The sequence below is a fragment of the Urocitellus parryii genome, chromosome 11 (assembly GCF_045843805.1).
Source record: "Urocitellus parryii isolate mUroPar1 chromosome 11, mUroPar1.hap1, whole genome shotgun sequence".
Taxonomy (NCBI): Eukaryota; Metazoa; Chordata; class Mammalia; order Rodentia; family Sciuridae; genus Urocitellus; species Urocitellus parryii.
In genome coordinates, this window is record NC_135541.1 from 27,973,884 (window position 1) to 27,996,166 (window position 22,283).

At 47.1% G+C, this 22,283-nt stretch overlaps 2 protein-coding genes across 5 annotated transcripts; one reads left to right on the forward strand and one right to left on the reverse strand.

The window, feature by feature from the left end:
• Window positions 1-1,095: 1,095 nt before the first annotated feature.
• Window positions 1,096-5,213, forward strand: Cdc20 (cell division cycle 20). The gene is made up of 11 exons (XM_026397781.2): window positions 1,096-1,141; window positions 1,296-1,528; window positions 1,640-1,788; window positions 1,875-1,971; window positions 2,118-2,246; window positions 2,345-2,541; window positions 2,658-2,752; window positions 2,893-3,121; window positions 3,281-3,406; window positions 4,603-4,720; window positions 5,035-5,213. The coding sequence occupies exons 2-11, from the start codon at window positions 1,348-1,350 to the stop codon at window positions 5,211-5,213; spliced, it is 1,500 nt and encodes a 499-aa protein (XP_026253566.1). The 5' UTR covers window positions 1,096-1,141; window positions 1,296-1,347.
• A 180-nt stretch (window positions 5,214-5,393) lies between these two features.
• Elovl1 (ELOVL fatty acid elongase 1) lies at window positions 5,394-21,901 on the reverse strand. 4 transcript variants are annotated; one of them, XM_026397776.2, is made up of 8 exons: window positions 21,875-21,901; window positions 7,463-7,520; window positions 7,089-7,279; window positions 6,843-6,923; window positions 6,661-6,717; window positions 6,470-6,575; window positions 6,250-6,386; window positions 5,394-6,125 (listed from the first exon to the last, which is right to left on the reverse strand). In XM_026397776.2, the coding sequence occupies exons 2-8, from the start codon at window positions 7,506-7,508 to the stop codon at window positions 5,904-5,906; spliced, it is 840 nt and encodes a 279-aa protein (XP_026253561.1). In that variant the 5' UTR covers window positions 7,509-7,520; window positions 21,875-21,901; the 3' UTR covers window positions 5,394-5,903. The 4 variants fall into 4 exon arrangements, with proteins under 4 accessions (XP_026253561.1, XP_026253559.1, XP_026253560.1 ...); XM_026397774.2 differs by lacking the exon at window positions 21,875-21,901 and adding an exon at window positions 9,980-10,094; XM_026397775.2 differs by lacking the exon at window positions 21,875-21,901 and adding an exon at window positions 8,156-8,365.
• Between the last annotated feature and the right edge of the window lie 382 nt (window positions 21,902-22,283).

A 22,283-nucleotide genomic window follows, 5' to 3' on the forward strand; every position in this document is an offset into this window, starting at 1 on the left:
TTAATACTGGTTGTGTGCCTTTGCTCAAGTTTCTAACCTCATTCTGACCCAGTTTCTTTTTCTGTGAAATGCAAATATTTGCCTTGTGGGTTCGAGGATTTAACTAAAAAAATGAATGTAACTGTTTTAACATAGTAGTTAGCAGACAGTCAATAAATGGTGCCCATTATTTCTATTACTGCTGCTTCACTTCTGAGTGACAGCGTGAATTATAATGACATAATTCATTCAAGTCATCATTAGAACATTAGATTGAACTGAACTTGGATTCCTACCAACTTCTTTGAATAACCTTGGGCAAATTCCTTCCCTGGGCCTTGTTTTCCTTATCTATAAAATACGAATGTGTTGCCCATAAGAAGGGTGCACAAGCACAGGTGAGATAGGATGTCTATTGTTCTAGACACCTCTAAAGCCCCAGAGAGTAAGCAACAGTGTCTCCCATAGGGCAGTCTAAACTTATTTTCCATTCACTTCTCTTTCAGCGTCATTTTCCTTGTCTGTAAAACGAGAAGCAAAATAAAACAAACACACGTGTTCCTCCTAGCAGGGTTCCTGGCTAGCGGGTAGCACCCTAACTAGCTCCGGTCTTCTTCCTGTCCCCACCCCTGCTTGTCGGCCACCCGCAGGCTCGCCTTTCCCTTCTCTGAAGGGCTCAAGTGCTTCGGGTCATTCCACCGAGTCCTGCGAGTAGGTACCATAAATATGATCCACTGGTAGGCGTTACGTGAGCACTTCCTCGGGATCTCTGACCCTCAGGCGAACGAGGCCGATCCCTGCAGCGGGTGAGGGAACCCTGAAGAATGAATGGAAGCGACTCGGGAACGCGGAAGCAACGCAGGCCCCGCCCTACGCGCGCCGCGCCTGCCCCTACCACTTTCAGTCTCCTTCTCCCAGGGATACCGGCTTCAGACCTCTCTCCCACCCTTCATTCAAATCACGCTCCTTTACTGCACTCTCGTGAGACCTGTCTTGTACCGGAAGACCCGCCCTCTATGCCATAGAGGCCAATGGGCGAGAACAACGGTTGCGACGGTTGGGTTTTGAAGGAGCCAATGAGCGCTCGGAGCGGAGAGTTTAAGAGGTACTGCTCAGTAGTGCAGAAGCCGGTCCGGGATTGGAACCTGCTCCGGAACGCACGGTGAGGGGCTGCTGGGCCGAACCGAGGGATTCGCCGGGGGGTGGGGGAGCTGCTAGGCCGGGAGGGGCTGCAGCCGAGGGCGGCCTGATAGTGAAGCCGGCCGGGAACGAAGGAGCCTCAAGCCTTCCCTGAGCCTGGTCGCCTCTTCTTCCAGGGCTCACAGTGGGCACCAACTCTCAGGACCCCTTTCCCTTCCGGGCGCTCCCATGGCGCAGTTCGTGTTCGAGAGCGACCTGCACTCCCTGCTTCAGCTGGACGCACCCATCCCCAATGCACCCCTCGCGCGCTGGCAGCGCAAAGCCAAAGAAGCAGCGGGGCCGGCCCCCTCGCCCATGCGGGCAGCCAACAGATCCCACAGCGCTGGCAGGACCCCAGGCCGAACTCCTGGTTAGTGGCATGCGACGGGACACTAGGAAGGAGAGGGGATGGCCCAGAGAAGGCTTCGTGTTCCCACCAGGAACCTGGTCAGACTGTATGGCTTTTCTTTCCCGGCCCCAGGCAAATCTAATTCCAAGGTTCAGACCACCCCTAGCAAACCTGGCGGTGACCGCTATATCCCCCATCGCAGTGCTTCCCAGATGGAGGTGGCTAGCTTCCTCCTGAGCAAGGAGAACCAGCCTGAAAACAGCCAGACGCCCACAAAAAAGGTATGTTTCTCAGAGAGGAGCAAGGCATGGGATCTGACTGTGGCCTCTGGATCCCACCCTGCCTCACCATCACTCTTATATGCTAGGAGCATCAGAAAGCCTGGGCTTTGAACCTGAACGGTTTTGATGTGGAAGAAGCTAAGATCCTCCGACTCAGTGGAAAACCACAGAATGCCCCAGAAGGTAAGACCTGAAGTTCTTGGTTCTTGGAGGTTGGTGTCAGTCCACTCCCAGGGACTGAGGGAGATGCTGTTTGCTCTTCTCACCTAAGGCTGAGGGCAAGGGAGGTGTCAGTTTTCCCATGGTCTAGACCCACTCCGTTGCCACAGGCTACCAGAACAGACTGAAAGTACTCTATAGCCAGAAGGCCACTCCTGGCTCCAGCCGGAAGACCTGCCGTTACATTCCTTCCCTGCCAGATCGGATCCTGGATGCTCCTGAAATCCGAAATGACTATTGTAAGTGCAGTTTTATTGTTGCCCATCAATGGAGAAAAAAGGACTTGGGGACCAGGCAAACAAGGAATTTCATGCTCTTCCCTTTCTGCCTCTGCTAGACCTAAACCTTGTGGATTGGAGCTCTGGAAATGTATTGGCTGTGGCACTGGACAACAGTGTATATTTGTGGAGTGCAAGTTCTGGTGACATCCTGCAGTTGTTGCAAATGGAGCAGCCTGGAGACTATGTATCCTCTGTGGCCTGGATTAAAGAGGGCAACTACCTGGCTGTAGGCACCAGCAATGCAGAGGTGCAGGTGAGACTGGTACCTACACTGCAGTTCTATTGACATCAGACCCCAAGGACTTGTCTAGCTAGAGGATATTTATTGCCAAACCTCAATTTCTGATCTTAGTGGTGTTCTCTCTCTAGCTATGGGATGTACAACAGCAGAAACGACTTCGAAACATGACTAGTCACTCTGCCCGAGTGAGCTCCCTAAGTTGGAATAGCTATATCCTGTCCAGGTCAGTGGTTTTTGCTAGACTGGCAAAATCAGTCTGATTTCTGCCTCCCCATGCCTCTGACTAAATACCTCTAAACTAAAGCAGCTCTGGCTTGCATTTGGGGCTGCTGTAGAACCTGAATTTCTTAATTCTTCCCTCAGTGGCTCACGCTCTGGCCACATCCACCACCATGATGTTCGGGTAGCAGACCACCATGTGGCCACACTGAGTGGCCACAGCCAGGAAGTGTGTGGACTGTGTTGGGCCCCAGATGGACGACATTTGGCTAGTGGTGGCAATGACAACTTGGTCAACGTGTGGCCTAGTGCTCCAGGAGAGAGTGGCTGGGTTCCCCTGCAAACATTCACCCAGCATCAAGGTGCTGTTAAGGTGAGATAGGGGCTGGGCTAGGTCTCTACAATTCCAGAGCTATAACCTGGGGAATATTAAGGGTGATGGGATGTTGAGATTGGATTGGGTTCATCTTATAACCTTGATAGCCTCTTGTTTATCTCTAGTACCCACTGACCTTGCCTTTGTCCCACCTAGGCTGTAGCATGGTGTCCATGGCAGTCCAATATCCTAGCAACAGGAGGGGGCACCAGTGACCGACACATTCGCATCTGGAATGTCTGCTCTGGAGCCTGTCTGAGTGCTGTAGATGCCCATTCCCAGGTAGTCTTTTACGTATTCCAGCCTGTCCTGAAGTATTATTACTCTGTGTGGTCCGCCTAGGCAACCATGTCTACTCCAATGTCTTCACCAACTCTATACCTTAGTGATTTCCAAACTTCTGACTTAGTACTTATTCATTAGCTCCATAAGTCAGATAACAGTCTGACTTATCTCTGGCTGTTATGTCCTCTAGGCACTCCCACCTCCTTAATGTCCCATCTCCCTGAAATGTGTTCTTCCTCTTATATTGCTTCAGAATGACAGAACGTGCTCAGAAGTCTGAGAGGTATACTAGAATTTTTTATCCTCACCAGAATCACCAGAATCTTATGTTTTACCTTAGAATATCATTCACATCTGTCCTCTCCACTTCGCCTCATCCTTCCCAGGAAAGGCACAATAAGGTTTCCTCACTGATCTCCAAGCATTTTTTTTTTTTTTTAACCATACAAGGGATTGAATCCAAAAGAGCTTTACCACTGAACTAGGCGCCCAACCCTTTTTTATAATTTTATTTTTTAGTTGTCAGTGGATCTTTTATTTATATGTGGTGCTGAGGGTACCACACATACCAGGCAAGTGCCTCTACCACTGAGCTACAACTCCAGCCCTGCCCAGTTCTTTTCTATTTTGAGACAGGGTCCCACTGAGTAGTGGAGGCTGACCTTGAATTTGTGATCCTCCTGCCTCAGCTTCCTGAATAGCTGAAATTCAGCTGTGTAACACCATGCCTACCTCTAAACATTCTTCATCTCCTCCAATCTATCCTTTTGCTCTCTGATCTGAGTGGTCTCTACTATCCTCCTTAAACCTATACTGGCTTCTCATCACCTACAGCATACAATCCCAATCCATTAGGATATTTGAGGTCTTGAGGGTAGGCCTCCTTTCAGCCACTCTGGCTTCCTCTCCTTTCATTCCCCCAACATGTAGCCTTTACTCTAGGAATGGACTCTAGAGCCAGATGGCTTAAGTTCAGATTCTGGCTCTGTCACCTAACAACTTGTATGCAATTTATCAAACTTCTTTCTGATTATCTATAAAATGGAAAATTGTCTCTAAAAGGGTTTTTTAAGGACTATGACCATTCAAGTGAGTTTGTAGTACCTAGCAGGGTGCTTTATGTTAGAATGGACTCAGTTCTGATTTGAGTATCCTTAGCTGTATTTCATACCTACACCAGCTTCTCTCCTCAGGTGTGCTCTATCCTCTGGTCTCCCCACTATAAGGAGCTTATCTCAGGCCATGGCTTTGCCCAGAATCAGCTGGTTATTTGGAAATACCCAACCATGGCCAAAGTGGCTGAACTCAAAGGTAGGTGGCATAATGAAATAAGGCAGAGACAAAAAGCCACATATTGTATGACTCCATGTATATGAAACATCCAGATCAGGTAAATGCAGAGACAAAACAGATTATTGGGGCCTAGGGGAGAAGGTAATGGGAGTGATGAAAATATTTTGAGATTAAATAGTTACAATGGTTGCACAACTTTGAATACACTGAAAACCACTGACTTGTATATCTTAATTAATCTTACGGTGTACTACACATTTCAAGGGGGCTGTCAAAATTAGAGGACTATGTATATGTCAGTGTTCACATAAATTACTCTTAATTTGTCCTAGGTCACACAGCACGGGTCCTGAGTCTGACCATGAGCCCAGATGGGGCCACAGTGGCATCAGCAGCAGCAGATGAGACCCTGCGGCTGTGGCGCTGCTTTGAGTTGGACCCTGCACGACGACGGGAACGGGAGAAGGCCAGTGCAGCTAAAAGCAGCCTCATCCATCAAGGCATCCGTTAATGACACACCAACCCATCACCTCAGTTTTTTTTATTTTTCTAATAAAGTCATGTCTTCCTTTCTTTTCCTTGTAAGACCTAGGTCCCAGTAGCCTTCCCAGGGGCTCCTCTCTCCTGTGAGAAACCTCCTGTTTGTAGTTCCACTCACACATGTACACACAAAGCCTTGGTGGTTTCCTCTGTCACTTTAATTAAGACACAAGTGAGTAAGTAGCCTCCACAGGCTACATTCCCAGCATCCCTCCCCCCCCACATACCCTGACCTTTGGCCCAGAAGCTCCAGCTTCGGTGTGGGGTGGAGGGAGGGAGCCTGGGTCCATAGTGACAGATTATTGCTGACCTCTTCAGTGTGAGGAAAAAGGCCACAAGACCCTGGTGGGGGCCAGCCCTGAGTGTTCCTCTCCCAAGTCTAAAGCAGAGAGGGGGAAGTAAATGTCCAGCCCTTTCAGCCCCCAACTCTGAAATGCCAGAGGGCAATGAGGCCACATCCCTGGAGCTGTCCGCCAGAAGTGTGAGGAATGGAAGCAGTGGCCCTTGTAGACCAGCTGTGGGCAGGGGGCAGGGCCAGTCCCCTGTTCAGTCCTGACCTCCTGAGCCCTGGTCACAGGTGTAGGTGGGGAGGACACTGAAGGATGCTGCCCAAGGTGCAGTCCTGAGGCACTTAGGTGGGCATCTATCTAGGCCACACTTCTCAGTTAGCCTTGACCTTGGCAATACTGGGAACTCCATTTTGCTGAGGTGCTCGGGGCAGGCGCTTGCCTTTGGTATAAGAGTGATACCAGAAATTGGAGAACAGAATGAAGAAGATGGTGCCATACATCCAGATGAGGTGGATAATGACTGGGTACTGGTAGTTGCAGCTGGGCAAGAAGTAGTACTGGGAGATGTGCAGCGAGACCAGGACAAACTGGATCTAGGACAGAGAAAGGCATGGGTTAAGTAAGGACTGGAGGGATAGGGTCAAAGGTGAGATAGGTTACAAAAAAAGGATCTAGACTAGGAATGTTGAGATGGTTATAGGCCAGCAGACCCCTTACCAGCTGAATGGCTGTCATGTGTTTTTTCCACCAAAGATAAGGTTGAGCCACAGGGCCAAGGGCAGATAATCCGTAGTATAGGTACATGATAACATGCACAGAGGAGTTTACCATGGCATGGAAAGACCCCATTCCACCTGTGGGAGAGAGTAAAACAGGGTTAGGAGAGTTGAGCCTCTGGTTCCTAGTGCTCACTCCTCCAATGGTCTTGAATACTTACCTGGGGCAATCTTTACCCCCCACCACCAGCTCCAGGGAAGCACTGAGTGATGAAAAACATGCAAGAAGGTCACCTGCCCATCTTTCTTCCGGAGAATAAAGATCACCTGAATAAAGATCATCAGGGAGGTGTTCAGAGCCAGGGGCTTTTCTTCCCCACCTCCCCAGTTCATACATCTCATAACAACTTACCGTATCTATTAGCTCAATGAACTTGGAGAATAAGAAGAGCCAGGCCACTCGAACCATCTGCAAAAAGTCAATCAAGGCAGCCTTAGGATCCCCCCACCCCCCACTGTTTCAAGAGCCTCTCTAGATTAGGCCATGGGCTCAAGTCATTGATTAAGACCTAATCCCAGCCCCTATTTACTTACCCTAATAGCCTCAGGGCTGTTGGAATAATCCACAGGATCACAGCGCCAGGTGTAGGTACTGAGCCAGCCAGACATCAGGAACTGTGAAGAGTGTGAATTAGACCACCAGAGTTCCCTCTCCCAGCAATCCCTCCCATCTCTAGCTGAAGAAATGAATCTGAACCTCTGGAAAGGAGAGATGCTCTGCTCCTCTGGCCCACCCCTTATCCTGCTGGCAGGATTTAAAGCCTAGACATCCAGGCCCACCTCATAGACAATGTAGAGGGAGAGTGCCACCAATGAGAAGTTGTAGGCAATCATGAAACCTCGGAGTTGAAAGGGCTTCCGGTTGGCCATGATGCGAGGTCCAAGTGAGAGGACAAAGTACACGTATGTCAAGAGGATGGAGGTCATTAGCAGGGGGGACTCCATCAGAGGGTAACCCTGGACCCGGGGATCTGTGAATGAATGTCAAGGAGTCAGGAAGGGTCACGGGTTCAAAGGAACCTCACCAGATCTATACCTTTCAGGTCAGGTCACAAAGGGTCAAGGGATTCATAGGGACTCTCCATTAAGACAAAGCCCTAAATCCCAGGATCCCTGGAAAGAAGGGAGGGAAGGGCTGCTGGATAGCATCTCACCTGCACACTTCATCATCTCGTGGTACAAGTTCACAATAGCCTCCATCCTGGCTAGGGACTGTAGGGAGGGATGGAGGATGGACGTCAGACAGGCACACATCCTGTCTGTATCCCCATCCCACACCTGACCCACGAAGATAAGACACAGAACCAGATAACAGGCTAAAGACACAGAACAATTCTGATGCCTCATTGAGAAAAGGACAGAATCACAGTAAATGGAATTGTTGGGGTCTGAGGGAAGAGGAGGCAGTTTGGTGAGGGCATCTGCTCCCACACATCCTGCCTGCCTGGGGGAGAGCTATTCCACTGGTCCTCTCCTCTCCAGACCTTACTCTCCTCTCGGTGCCTCTTCAGACAGTTTTACTTCCTGGCCTCCCCTCTTCTCAATTCCAGGTCCCTTTCTGGAGCCCTCCCTTCTCACCAACAGAGAGTTCAACTCCAGTGAACCAGTGAACCTCTTCACCCTTCTTTGTCAAAGTCTCTCACTTCCCCAGCTATAAGAGGAAATTCTTCTCTCCAGGGATTCTCCCTTTCAATCTATCCTCCCCTCCAGTCCAGTCCCTTCCGGATCTCCCCAGGGTCCCTCCTCTCCCCTGCCTAGATTCTCACCTCCCCAGTCCCTTCCAGAACCTTACTGGTCTGTGGTTCTTCCTCTCCCTAGGTCTCCCCTCTGCCTTCCAGGGCTCTCACCTCCAGCCTCTCTTCTCCTCCCCTCTCCTTGTAGGCTTGCTGGGCTCTCTTCTCTTGCAGAGCCCTTCCTCTCTGGCAGCCTGGCTCTTGTGAGACTCCTGCCCCAGCGGCTCCACCTGTCTGACTAGATCTGGCAGCAGCCCCGCCCTCTGCCCGCCCCCGCTGTATTGGGCATGGGATGGAGGGTGGGTCCAGGCCACAGGTCAGTGCCTAGGGGAGCAGGAACCACCAGGATTGGGAAAGTCAAGTAAAGCCCCAAACTCACCACCCACCACTCTGGACCAGCTAGATAAGCTAAGGTCCTAGGTTCTCCAGAAACTTCTCCTGGCCCTGGTCCCAGCCTTGGCCCAAGGATTGCTAAAAATCCACACCCAGCATCCTCTCCCAAACCAGCCATGAATTCTCAGTTTGTCCTACTTCAGAATGGGTACAAGAACCTTTCCTTTCCAGGGAGGGGCAAGGAAGCCAGTGGCATGTGAGGAGGTGGGGAGTGGAGGAGGTCTCAGGAATCTTCCCCTCCCTCTGGGAGGGATCCCAATGGGCTAGGCCCCCTCCCCCTCAAAGGCCAAAGGAATGTCGGGGGAGGGCTCATAGGGACACAAAAACCTCTGCCTAGACCCAGGAGAGTCTGGGACTCTATAAGACTGTCCCCAGGGACCAGGCAATCTCTCAAAAGCCAGGGCAGCAGGTGCTCCCAGTTTCCTCCATCCAGAGGACAACTTGTACAGTGCTCCATGAAGACATACAATTCTGATATCCAACAGAAGCTGCGTGAGCCCCTCTCACACACAAATCTCACAGGGATTCCCCAAACCTGCAGGTCATCCCACCCTTCTGCACACCCACCATGGTCAGTCTCCAAGCCCTGCCTTCTACATACACACTCTTACAACATGCGCCCAGCTCCAAGGACTAGCACACATCCACACGACCCACACACCTCCTACTGGCCACAAATGCCTTGCCTCACACACCACCCCAACAGGCCTCCATGGACTATGACATGCACTCTCACGCCTGCTCCAGACTGCACTGGTACTGGCACTCACATACCACCCTGCACAGCCCCAGGGCACTGTGTGCAAAAGCATATGCTCACTGGCTCAGGCTCAGGCCCACGCGCTAAGTTACTCACACATGGCTGAGCTACTAGCAGGTGAGAGAACATCTGACCACTCACACCATACGCAGACAAGCACCTCCCTCATACACGGATATGTTTTGGCGGGCGACACTCCTCATTTCTTCATGCACAGTGACTCTGTTGGTGGCCTATGCTGTGGCAGGGCCTAAGCCTTAGGCGTGTGCTCTCACACAGCTCCTCTCTGGCACATGCGAGCTCCTTATCTCCCTCAGCCACCAGCCTCAAGTTCACCCCCACGCACTCGAACAGGCACCCTGGAGGTCAGGAGGGACTCCAGGCCTCTGGGAAGGACCTCTCCACAAGCTTGAGGAAAATCTGGGTGTGTCCCTCACAGGGGAGCTTAGCCGGTTCCTTCCTTCCTTAAGATGGATGGAAGGGAAAAGGATACGGCAAAGGAAGGGGAAGGGGAAGGGAAGAGAGGAGGGGAGGGAGAGGGCCAAGACCAAAAGGTGGTGGAGAAAGGCCTAGGTGTGAGCAAACGGGGGGCCAGGGCGGAGGGGGGGCGGGGAGGGAGGGAGCTGGTGAAGCCCGGCCCCAGGAGCTGGGACCTCCCACCCACTCGCCCCAGGAACAGCCTCGCCCATACCCTGGGCAGGGCAGGGCAGGGCAGGGCAAGGCTAGCCGGGCCTGCCAGGCAGGGGGCGCCGGCACGTGGGAAGCTGTGGAAGGTCCAGACTCACCAGTGGGGGCCAGGCGGACAGCAGTGGAGGACTCGGGGGGTGGGGGGAGCAGGGCCAGAGAGCAGTCCCCAGGGCTATCCTGCCTGCCACTTCCTCATCTGCTGGGCCGACTTTCTGTCACCAGAGGGGGAGGGGGCGGACCGGGCGGGGGGCGCCTGCTGATTGGGCGACCAGCCCAGGCAGGAGGGGCCGTCCAGCGCCGGCTGGGCCGCAGGGGCGGGGGCAGGGGCGGGCCGCCAGATCCCGGGGCAGGAAGCACACCCAGCCCGGCTCCCCACCCCTTCCCTCGCATCTCCCAGCCCGCCGCGGCTGGTGCCTGCGGCCTGGTCCACCTTGGGAGCACCCTGCTTCTTCTGACGTCCAGCACCCGACGGGTCCCATCCTCGGCCCTCTGACCAGTCCACCAACAAACACCCGCCGTCTGACGGCAGGCCCTGCTAGGACTCTGGGAGGAAGTTCTAGGATTCAGCCCTGTTCTCGAAGGGGGCCGGCTGGCCAGGCGGGCTAGGGGTTTATTGGGGTGGCTGGGAGGGCTTAGCGGGAGGGAGCAACTGGCTACCGATGCCTTCTCACCGATCCTATAAACTTGGATGAGTCCTAGCATTAGGAGCCGCCAAGAGGATTTCCTGGAACGGAGGTGGGAGAATACAAGTGGCCCCGGGCAAGAATTGTGAATCACTGGCTAAACTGGCCTTCAAGGTAGTGAAAGGGGAAAAAGGAAGTGAAGTTGGCTGTGACATAACCTAGAAGGTCTTGAAGACCAAAGGGGCAGTCTGATTTTTATTCTAGAAGCAGAGGAGAAATTGAAGATTTCAAGACTATTATCAGGTTTGTGTCAATCATTCATCAAATATACATTGACTACCTACAATATGTAAGACCATGTTAGGTTCTGTTGACAGTGTCCCTGGACTCAGGGTTTATAGTCTAGGTGACCAGGGAGGGTAAGGAAGAGAGACCAAGTGAAAGACAACAGCAGGACCTGGGAAGAACCTGATAAAATTGGAGGAAACACGTTGTCTATGTGGAAACTTCTCAAGAGGTACTATATCTCTCCGTATTTAATTGTCAGCTCTATACTACCTGGCCTGATCCTCTCACATTCATCAACTAGACTTAACTATTCTGGCCAAGAACCATGTTTCATGAAACCCATGAAACCTATACCTCCAGCAGCTCCTGGCCAGTGCTTTGCATACAGTGATCCAATAACTGCTTGTAAAATTGGATGCTGTAAATATGGACAGAATTGAGAGAACTCAGGAAAGATGGTAGCTGGGAGGAATACTATGTTCATAAATGATGGGATGTAGCCACATGGGATTTTCATCCTAGACTTTAGATAAGAAGTAAAAGCTAAAGTACAGATCAACCCAACCCATTAGTACCTGCACTTTTAAGAAAATGGCAAAAGAATCCAAGTATTCAAAGAACTCATACTCCTTAGCATTGTATGCTAGGGTTCAACCTGATCTAGTCCCTACCTAGTCTTCTTATTCTACTTCTGTCACCCTCCTGAGTCATACCAGTGCTTTACCATCCCCCAAGATGTCTTTCATACTCCCTTACCCTCGAGCCTTACCCACTGGCTCAGCACAAAAGCACAGTCCAGTCTCCCAGTCAGTAAGTCACTCTCTCTTCCTCCCATGATTTTACTCTAATGTAATTTTCAACCCCAACTACAAGCTCCTCTCAACAGGGGCAATACTTGAGTCATCTCAAGTATCAATACAATCTATCATCTGACCCACTCAGCTGAACCTTTATAATGTTTTCTGAGTGGATGTTAGAGTGAATGGGACAATGTTAAAATGGAAAGAGACCAAGGGACCCAGAATCTAGTAGGAAGGGAAATAATTAAAAAACCTTTCCACTCCCCTCCACTTGAAAGCAGTATTCATGGAGCCAATAAATATTTATTGAAGTCCTAATGTCTTCCAGATATATTCTAGTGGCTTTGAGGTCACACCTGACTCCAAAGTCCTGAGTTTTAATGTTTCAATTGGTACTTATATGACCTTAGGTAAATTTTGAAACCTCAATAAAATGGGAACCATAACAATACCTATTTCATAGAATTATTGTGCAGATTAAAGGAGATAACCCATGTGAAATACGTAGCATTGTTTCTGTCTCAACATTTAGCTGGCAAAGTGGGGAAGAAGCCCATATATTAAGAAGGTACATATTTGTATATGGATTTGTGAGCATTCATTTAAAATATTTCCTAAACACTTACTGTGTGCAAAGAACTGTTCTAAGAAAACTACTGAGGGGTTTTAAGTGTCTGTCATGAGAGTCCACTATAGATAGACAAAGCAGACTATTATAGATGATGAGACTGTTCCAGAGGCCAAAGTAGTGACAGGATACTTCTTCATCTATAGATTTATTCACCTGGATTACATTGGTAAATGACCATGGCAAGTCCTCAGTAAATGTTGAGTGCCTACATGAATGAATGTACTCAAAGACACTTTATTCAGCCTTGTCCTGATCCTGAGAGAAAGCATCTTCCAATATCTAATATAGACTCAAGTCTACCAAGTGGCGTTTCCATGGGCTCTGTAGTTCCTACAAACACCATCCAGTAGGGAAGATGAGCATATCCATGAACAACTAGAGTTGTATGTGGTAAGAGATAAACCCATTGGGGAAGGGGGGGGTGCCTTCACACAGCATGAAGGTTACTTTCGAAGACTTCAAAGAAATGACACTAAAGTTGAACATTAGAGCACTTTCTAGATGGCAGGGAAATGCTTTCCAAGCAGAAGGACACACACACACACAGAAGCAAAAAATATGGCAGGTTTGGGCAACTCTGTAAGTAGTTTGGTAGCACTCCAGCTCAGAGTGCACATTGGTAAAGGTAGGAAATGTAGGCAGGAGTTAGTTTATGAAGAGCCTTGTAGCCCTGGTAAGACGTTTGGATTTTATTGTTTATATTTTCAGCAATGGCTGGGGAACTTTTAAAATATCAGCATGTGGTTCTCAACCCCAGATTGATCCTAAGGGTTGTTTCCAATAGGAAGAGGCTGGAGCATGTTTATATGCTGTGTAGAACAAGGCATTGAGCTCCAGCACACGTGGCGGGATTGGTCTTTGGCTAAGAATACTTGCAGACTAAAATATGTGGAAGAGAAGAGTATCTGTCAGTGGGTTGGAAGGAGACCGAGGGAGTTTTTATTTGAAGGTGTCTATTTTCTCTTTTGTCAGAAGGTGAGGCATTCTCTGAACAGAATTATAGGATGAGGAGTTTCTGAAAAATGGTAAAAGTCTGATGCAGCTGATGGCAAGCACTGGGCAGAGATACTGGCCTCTCTAGATGGGAGACTGTGAAGAGGATGCTCCCCAACCCAGCTCACGAAATGGGAGGCAGGACAGCAGAAATGGGACTCTTTGGAATCTGCAGGAAAACTAGGTTCAAGGCCATGCTTTCTTCCACCTGGATACAAGGAAAACCAAACCACAGTGGGCTAATGAACTAGGGAAACTGAATCCACAGTTTGATAAGGATGAAGGCCCACGGTATGGGGAAAGAACACTCAGTCCAACAGCTAAAATTCCACATCCTTCCTAGAGTCTTCCTGACTCATGGGAAGTGAAGTGATGACTTCAAAGTTCCACCCTGTGTGACTCACTCTCCATTCACTTCTCTTGAAGGGGCCCTTCTGTTTACTTTTCACAGAAGGTAAACCAGTGGAGTTTCTCCAAGGGTCCAGACTGAAAAATATCACCTGTACGAACTCTATCAACTCTGCTTCCATGATTGTTTGAGGCTCTGTATTAGCACAAAAATTAAAAGGGTCAGAGAAGTAGAAACGACAGGAAGAAATGGAAAAAAACATTCCTGCATTTTCATGAGTGAGTGGGTGGACAGTGGAAGGAATAATAGTAAATGGGACTCACAGGCAGTCGGCTAAGAACAACAGGACCTGAGGGTTTTTGGTGACGGCCATAGAAGTACAGGTGGGAATGAAAGCAGCCTCTGGGTGGCATTCAAACTTCTCCCATCCCCATCCTGTAAAAGACAAGGAGCATTTCCTACATAGTACCCACACAGAGAAGCTGAGGGGAGGGTAAGCCCATGAGGACAGGGAGCAAAGATGAGGGCAAAGGGTTCACCAGTTAATCATTCTGTGCATCCCTGTGCCTCAGTCAGCTAACTGGCATCCTCTGCCTGAGATCTTGGCTGAAGGGATTGGGTCTGGAAAGACATCTGGCCAGAAGGGAGAGACTATATGTAACACTCATCATTTGGTATTTGAAGGCATGCCTGGACCCCTAAAAAGTCAGGGAAAGGTCTGATCCATCAGTGGATAGCCAGTGCCACACATTGTAGATATCATTTCGTGTTCCTTGAACTGAAGAAACTCAGGAAGGACGGAATGAGACAAAACTTGCAGGAAAAGCTCTGGAGAGAGAAGAGGGGAGGCTTTTTGTTAGGAAACAACCAGGGCAGGTTATCAGGATGAAGGAGCTAGAAAGACCCAGAATATATGTGAGAAGGGCCAAGAGTACATTTCTCTGAAAATCATGCAGCCAGCTGCTTTCCATATGCTCTTGACTCCTATAAGGTCAATGCAATTATTGCCTCTTAGCAGAATAATAGAATCAGAGAGGTTGAGGGGTTTGCTCAAGATCACATAGCAAGCAAGGTGGAAGCAACACAAGTATTTCTGGCTGAGGAAAATACAGGGACAAAGAAACCAACTCAGGAAAGCAAGGGCAGGCACACTGTAATGGAAGGGACTCAGTGTGTCTAAAAGATGCGGTGAATGAAAGGCCTTCCTATGATAGAAGGTTAAAGGTAGGTTAGCTTGAAATCATGAAGTGTTTTGGATAAAAAGTGAAGAATTTAATTTGTACAGGGAATGTCCCTGAAGATTGAGTAGGAGGCTGATATGACCCTGGTTAGGTTTTGAAAGACAAACCTGGTGACAGTAGGTTTATTATCAAGAGACCAGCTGGGGATCCCCACAGCGGAACTGCCCTGACACAATAAGGCCTGACCTAGACCAACGGTGGAAAGTGGGGGAAGAGCAGAGAGAGGATCCCAAACTAACCAAGACTGGCAAGTTGGATAACTCACATGGAGCAAATGGAGAAAAAGAAAGCAATCTGGGTTATCCTGAGTTTGAGGTGAGATGGCGCATTTTAGCAGACAACAGAAACAGTAATTTTAAGTTCAGGAGAAAGGAAGGGACAGGAGAAAAAATAGAAATCTCAGGATTCTCTGTATAGATGAAAACATACAAAGCATACTGTGAAGGCTGTATTCACTCTCCCATCTCCGCTTTCATTTAAGATTTTCCTCCTAGACTCCTCTAGTTCATTAATCCTGGTGTCCTTCCCCATGCCCCCCATTAATCCAATCTAAATGGCACTTAACCCTGGCAAACCCAAAGTTTTTCCATGAGATGAGATATAATGATGTGGAATGGAGAAATACAGAGACAGAGCTCAGACATTTGAGCCCCTGAGCCCATCTAAAATCATTTGCATAACTCAAATATGATTGGGTCTTTATTTTATTTTATTTTTTTTGGTTAAACTAATTTAATTGTAATGTGTCACAATCAGAACAGTCCAATATATCACCAGACAAAAATGATTTCTCAGGAGAGAGAACAGAGTAATAGCATTGACAGTTTGCTGGAAGGCCCTTGTATGCCCTTCTGAGAAGCTTGGATTTAATCGTATAGAAAATTAAGAGTACTTACAGGTTTGAATTTTTTTTGAAATATGCTCCATACTTTTGAGGTCAGTACTATAATCCTATTTTACAGAGGTGGCAACTAAGGTTCTTGGAAGTAAAGCAACTTGCCTAAGGTCATATGTGGGTAAGTATCCAGGCCAGGAATTGAACTTATAAAAAATAAATTACCATAGAATTTTGAGTGCTATAAAGAAGTGTGTAGAGGTACAGGAGAGGTAGTTGAAGAATGATCAAGTATACAGGGAAGAGGTTATGAAGATTTTACAGGAGCAGGTGACACTTGAACTGGAAGGATGAATTTTCCACCAGGTAGAAGCAGGAAAGAGAAGCCAGACATTCCAAGTGGGTACAACATGTCAAGTCACAGAGGGGTGAGGCAGCATATAGCCTGTGGGTATTTATTTTCTTATGACTGTAACAGAGAGCACTTAAAAGCAAAGTGGTAAGAATGGTAGAAGGGGCTGGGGTTGTAGCTCAGGGATAAAGGTATTGTGTCCATGTACAACTAAAAATATTAAAAAAAAAAAAAGAATGGTGGAAGATGCCATAAAATACAGTCTGAAGGACTGGTAATGAGTTTGAGGGGAAGAGAAGCAAGCATGGAACTCTGATTCTGATCCAGTGAATTACACATGGCCAATCAGGAAGACTTGAGCCCCAACTGGCAAGCCCAGACAAGGGAGGCAGGGACTTATCACAATTGCAGAGAGAGAAACTGTGAGTGATGAAGGGTCCCTCTGGGAGAGAATATAGGAGGACTGGAACTGAGCCTTTAACTGGTTTGAACAGCGAGGAAATACTATTCAGAAATGATGAAAAATGGTGAGGGAGCTTGTAATTTGTGATCAAACTGAAATAACACAATTTAATACCAAACTGGGACTTAAGAGAAAAACACAGACAACAAATAAGTGGGAGAAATTAGATTAAAAATTGATTCATCATGTCAGGCAATCCAATGTAAAAATATCCTCGTATCCCTTCTGCACTAGTTGCTAGGGAGTTATCATAGGGAATGAATTCTGCACAAAAGGTGTCTCCTGAGGACAGTTCCTGAAGCATCAGCACAGGGAGTGCAGAGGGAGAGGTTACAACCTCTTAGAGGGATTGGTCAATCATTTATTCAAGCAACAATTACTGAGAGCAAATTTCTAGCTGCTATACTGGGGATAGCTAATGTATACTGAATTCCTCCTACTCCCAGGCACCATTCTAAGCATTTAACTCACTTAAACCTTGCAGCAACCCCATGAAATAGCCACTATTATTATTATTCACAGAAATAAGAAAATAAGAGTCATAGATAAATTAACTTGCCCAAGGTTACAGTTAGTAAGTGGCTGAGGTAAGACATGAACCCAGGCAATTCTGGCACTAGAACCTGCTCTTTCAACCAAAATGTTATTTTAGACTACCTCTCTGAAGTCAAATCATAACAGAAATAATTGTAGTGGCACTAACACTGGTAGTGTTTATGATGGGCCAGATGCTATAGTATACCAGACACACACATTATCTTGCCAAAGATCAGTCAGTTCTCAGGTGGGAGAACTGATTCAAACTCTAACAGTTCAGTGTGCTTAAACTTGAGGGACTATAAAGTGCAGCAGGAGCCAGAATATGCAGTGTACAAGGTACAAAAGAGGAGCATAAAACAGGAGGTAACTGACCTTTCCTGGTGAGAGTGGTGTTGGGTTGTGAACAGACTGGGACGGTGGAAAGCTTCACTGGGGGGTGACTTGTGAGATGAATTGTGAAAGATAATTGGGTATTAGTCAGACAGAACAATAGAGCAAAGCAGAGGAACAGTGTGGATAAAGGAATAGAGATTTGAAAGAGCCTATTACATTCAGGAAACTGTAAGCAGTTTGTATGGTTTTTGGAATTAAGTGGAGAGCAAGACAATGTAGAGGATAAGTCAGGAGGAGGCAGGGGGTTAGATCACAGAATCTTACTTGTCTTTCCAGGAAATGTGAGTTACTTTTAAAACTTTTCCATTGAATGAATGTTATGTCCCTGACTCAAAAAAAAAAAAAAAAAATCCCCAGGGAATGTGGTGTCTTAGCTTGAAGCCCTTCAGACTAGCAGGAATTCTTTGACATCTATTTTCTCTTACTAGTGCATGCATGCTAAATTTCCATTCCACTTAAAATTATTTACCCTCAAATGAAAATTTTAGGATAATTTCATCCTGTGACTTTCAGTATGCCTATTAATCTGCCAGGTTATGTGGACTCCAGTTTGAGAAACGGGGGGCCTGAACTATCAAAAGGATTTTAATCAAGGGAGTATGGGATGAGATTTGTTAAGATCTGGAGATAGGGAGTCTGAATAATAATTTTATGGAGAGACTCAGAGGGACAGGATGGATGGATATTGAAGAGAGAATTTGATAGGATTTGGTATCTGATTTGCTATAAAGGGGGACTAGCTGGGAATATGGAAGGAGAATAGTTTAGAATGGCTTCCATATTCCTGGCTTAGGTAACACCCAGAAAAACTAGAAGAGAAACAGATACAGAGGGAAAGATGACTGGATTTAGACATCTATAACCTGAGGTACCTGTGGATCATGTGAGTAGAGATGCCCAACTAGAATCTGCAGCTTAGCAAAGAGGTTTGGACTAAAAGTAAAACTTAGTTTGACTTATGCACATAAAAATGGTGGTCACAGAGAAAGTGGGTTACATAAGAAGAAAAGAAGGTTGAGAACAAGTTCCAGAGAATAGCCACATTCAAGAAGCAAGCAGAAGTATGGAAGTCCAAAAACTGCAGAGGAGGAATGTATAAAGAGGTGGAAGAACAAGGACAACGTATGCCATACAAGCCAAATAGGGAGAGAGAGACGTAAAGGAAATAGTTAGCATTGTTAAATGCAATGGAGATATTAATATAAGAATTGGGGAAAACTCATTATTTAGCCATTAGATCAACAACAGTCTTTGATATTGTTTCAGAAAAATGGTGGAAGCAGAAGCCCAACTACAGGGGCTGAAACATAGGAAGGTGGAAGAGATGGTGGTTGTTATAGGCTCTTTTTTTCAAGAGCATGCCTGTGAGTGAGCTAGTGAGAGAGTATACAGGGTCAAGAAGGATTTTTAATATGGAAGAGATACTAACTAAAACAACATTAACTAGGTCCATGACAACAGGCTTTGCCCAGGAAAATTAGCAAAAAGAACAAAGGATGGTCTACATGTGGGGTGTGGGCAAACACGATGAAGAATCAAATGGAGCACAAACTAGGAAATTAGGGTGAGAATGAGAAAAGGCCGTGTAGTAGCAGAGAGAGGAGGAAAAGGCCCAGAAAATTTTATATTTATCTAGTAAAGAAGGTTACTGTCATTAAAAAGTAAAATTTCTTGCCTATACCAAGGAGTCTCTCTTTACAAATCTCTTTCCCAGAAAAAAGAGAGATGTCAGAGTGGGAAGGTGACCACTGTCATACCTGTACCTCTTCGGTAACTTAACCACCTCTTTGATGGATCTTCACCAGAGAATGATATGAAAGCTAGAAAACAGGGCCAGGAAAATGATCTAGAAGGATGCTGATATATAAAGTTGTAGGCAACAGAGAGGGAACTTTGGAGCTCTATAAACTATAGAGCAGTTTATAGCAGTCTGAGAGACTTAGGGGTAAATTTAGGAAAATAGTGGCCTATCTAAGTATCATGGTCCTACAGTGAAGAAAACAAAAATATTCCTGGGGACCAGAGGCTTGAGAATTACTGTCAGAGCCTGATAAGCTAGAAAGATCTCTGGGATCACTCAGGCAAGAAAATTAAGTTCCAGGAATTCAGAAGCTTTTTCCATGCTGTGCCCAGGGAAGTTGCCATGTGCAAATGGTAGCTGATATCCTGAGAGTATATAACTTATCAAGAGACCACATAAAGAACCCATGATCTGCCTCAGTGATACATGGGAGCTCAAAAACAAGAAGAGAGAAAGTTTGTCCTGAGGGACATGTCAAAGTGATAAAGCATCATGGTCCTGATCGGTGGTAGAGTTTGCCTTCTGTTCTAATCAGAAAGTACTGTCTGCAAACCCCTTCCAAGTGCTAGCTATTCTTTTTTTTTTTTTGGTAACAGGATTGAACCCAGAGGTATTTAACTACTGAGCCACATCCCCAGCCCTTTTTTAATTTTTTAAGATAGGGTCTCACTAAGTTGCTGAGGCTGGCCTCGAACTTGGGATCCTCCTGCCTCAGCCTCTCAAGTCGCTGAGATTACAACAGTGCACCACCAAGCCCCGTGCCCCTATGCATTTGAGACTTTCAGGCAAAAAACACATCAAACATCCTTAAATTGGCACTGTGGACTCTCAAGGCTGAGCAAAAAAGGAAAACTCTGGTCCTGGCCAATGCTAAACTGCAATAGGCTATCCCCCCAAATCTGAGGCAGACAGAATATTCACCCTTTAGTAGTTCCTCTAGGAGCTGACCCAGGGTAGGCGTTTGGAAGGATTCAGCCTCCGTCCTGCCTGGTGCTGGGATCAGCTCACACGGCTCCTGTGTCCATGGGACACAGAGAATACATTGTCCATAAGGAGGATTATTCTGTACAAGAAACTCAGACAAAGGGAGAGTTTGTTTCCAGCTGCTTGGGGGAGGTGGAAAGGGGCCCAGCTTTGCACTGGGGCATTCCTGCAGAGTTCAGCTTCTTTTCTCCAGCAGCATGACAGGAGGTGGGCTATAACATCCCTTCCAGCTCAGGCCCAATGGTGGGACCCATTATGGAGTGGGAAGGAGTACTTGGCTACAACCTATCTTAGCCATTTCCCAAAAAAGCTCATGGCTGAGTAAGGTAAGCCAGCTAAGTAGAGAAGCAATACACACAGGGAGGGGAAGAGAACACCACAACCTGGGCAATGAAGAAAAGGAGATTCAGCAATGACCGAATCCCAGCCTCAAGGTAGAACTGGAGAGGTTCTAAGCAATGGGCATTAGGCTGACATTAATTCAATAAGCCTCCATCTTTTGTGGGATGAACTGTGCTGTGGTACTTGAGGTTTCACAGCTGGTGCTTCTTTCTCCATCCCAGAAATAACCTGGGAAACAAGGCCTAATCCCTTTCTCCCTGGGCCCCAAGGGTAGGAGAAAGTACAATCCCTGAGCAAAACAGGACAGTAAGAAACAGAGAAACTACCAGAGTAGGCCACCGGTCAGCTTTTGCAAATCTTAAATCTGAGCACGTAAGCAGATCATGTTCTCTTCTTCAAAGGAAACTTCATATACAGTCCCTCCTTAGGGACTGCTAGGAGAGATACATTCTCTCCATTCTGGGTTCTGGGTTGTATGGGCCCCCAAGTGGGAGATGTGACAGCTTTGTGTACCCAGAGGTGGAAGGTGGAAATGAAAGCATGTACCTCAGGTGGGGGGTGGGTTGGAAAAGAGAGCATGTACTCGCAGAATGACTAATACTTAGGTATGAGCACTCCAGAGTAAGAAGTAAAATCTTTTGCTTAAGGGCAAAAGATTTAGGTAAAGTTGTACATTTATTTTTGTTGGGACAGGAGGATATTTGTTCTTGGAGGACACAGAATCCACTTTAATAGCTTTATGTGAATGAAGTCAGTATCAGGCTGAGACAACAAAGAAACATAGGGTTGGTACCACTGGTGAAGTAAAGGAGAAAGTCACCCAAAGTTGCTCCAGGGGTTTTATAGAAGTATGGCTGGAGCTCTGTCTAATATCCTAGTTAGCTCTGATGTTTCCAGTGGGAAGGGAAAAGGTGAGAAGATAAACAACACGTGACTGGGTTAATGGGCCGGACTATTCAAATGGGGGAAAGGTCTGGTGTTGCCTCAGAGCTGATGACAGGACTCCCCTACTGCAGTGTATTGTGGTCACTAAGCTTTATGGACATCATTCCGCATCTTGTTGGGACAGCAACAGGTGACAACTAGGACCACTTGTCCTGGCCTCTGCTGCCACAGCCTGGCAGAGTGCAGTTTGGTACCAATCAAAGGCCAAAGTACCAGTGTGACAGAACAGGAAAGGCAGCTGGAAGGATGAGACGTAAGAAAGACTCAGGGTTTCTAGTGCAAAGCTAATTAAAGATTAATATTTTATAGAGAACAAATTTGAATTGCCTTGTAGCACTCACTAATGGAATTGTCTCTGATTCCCTATATCGGCTCTCATAAATTGCTGAGCTAGTTAATATCAATTTAAATACCTTTATTTCATAGAGAAAATCCTTTGGTCCACTTCAGCTGATTCAATCTTTACACTTGCTCACAAAGGAATACTGAGAAAGGCAGAACAGGCTGGTTGTCCAAACACACTCTGCTCTTCAACTCTATAAAGTAGGCAATGCTATTGGGCTGCCCGCTCCCACTATTGATCTGGCTCTTACCTAAACCATAGAGTTAATTTAATGGAGGAAAACCATCCTGACCAGTGTGCAGGAACAAGGCACAATTATATACAAACTAAACCCTGAAGACAGTGTGAAGGGCAATCACCTCTTCCTCCAAAATAAGAGGAAGAAGGGGATTTACATGTGCTACAGAAAAACCCTTTCTCACACAGTCTCGCCTGGCCCCTTGATATCCTCTTTCATGTGTACAAGATGGGATAAAAGA

What these genes read in the sequence shown, in the direction of transcription:
- Elovl1 (XM_026397776.2), bottom strand. Translation starts at nt 7,508, where the DNA reads ATGGAGGCTATTGTGAACTTGTACCACGAGATGATGAAGTGTGCAG. An exon ending in ACAGCCCTGAGGCTATTAGG is followed by an intron (nt 6,718 to 6,842) that starts GTAAGTAAATAG and finishes GACTTTTTGCAG; the next exon opens with ATGGTTCGAGTGGCCTGGCT. An exon ending in ACATGACAGCCATTCAGCTG is followed by an intron (nt 6,126 to 6,249) that starts GTAAGGGGTCTG and finishes TCTCTGTCCTAG; the next exon opens with ATCCAGTTTGTCCTGGTCTC.
- Cdc20 (XM_026397781.2), top strand. Translation starts at nt 1,348, where the DNA reads ATGGCGCAGTTCGTGTTCGAGAGCGACCTGCACTCCCTGCTTCAGCTG. An exon ending in ACCACAGAATGCCCCAGAAG is followed by an intron (nt 1,972 to 2,117) that starts GTAAGACCTGAA and finishes CCGTTGCCACAG; the next exon opens with GCTACCAGAACAGACTGAAA. An exon ending in AGCATCAAGGTGCTGTTAAG is followed by an intron (nt 3,122 to 3,280) that starts GTGAGATAGGGG and finishes TGTCCCACCTAG; the next exon opens with GCTGTAGCATGGTGTCCATG.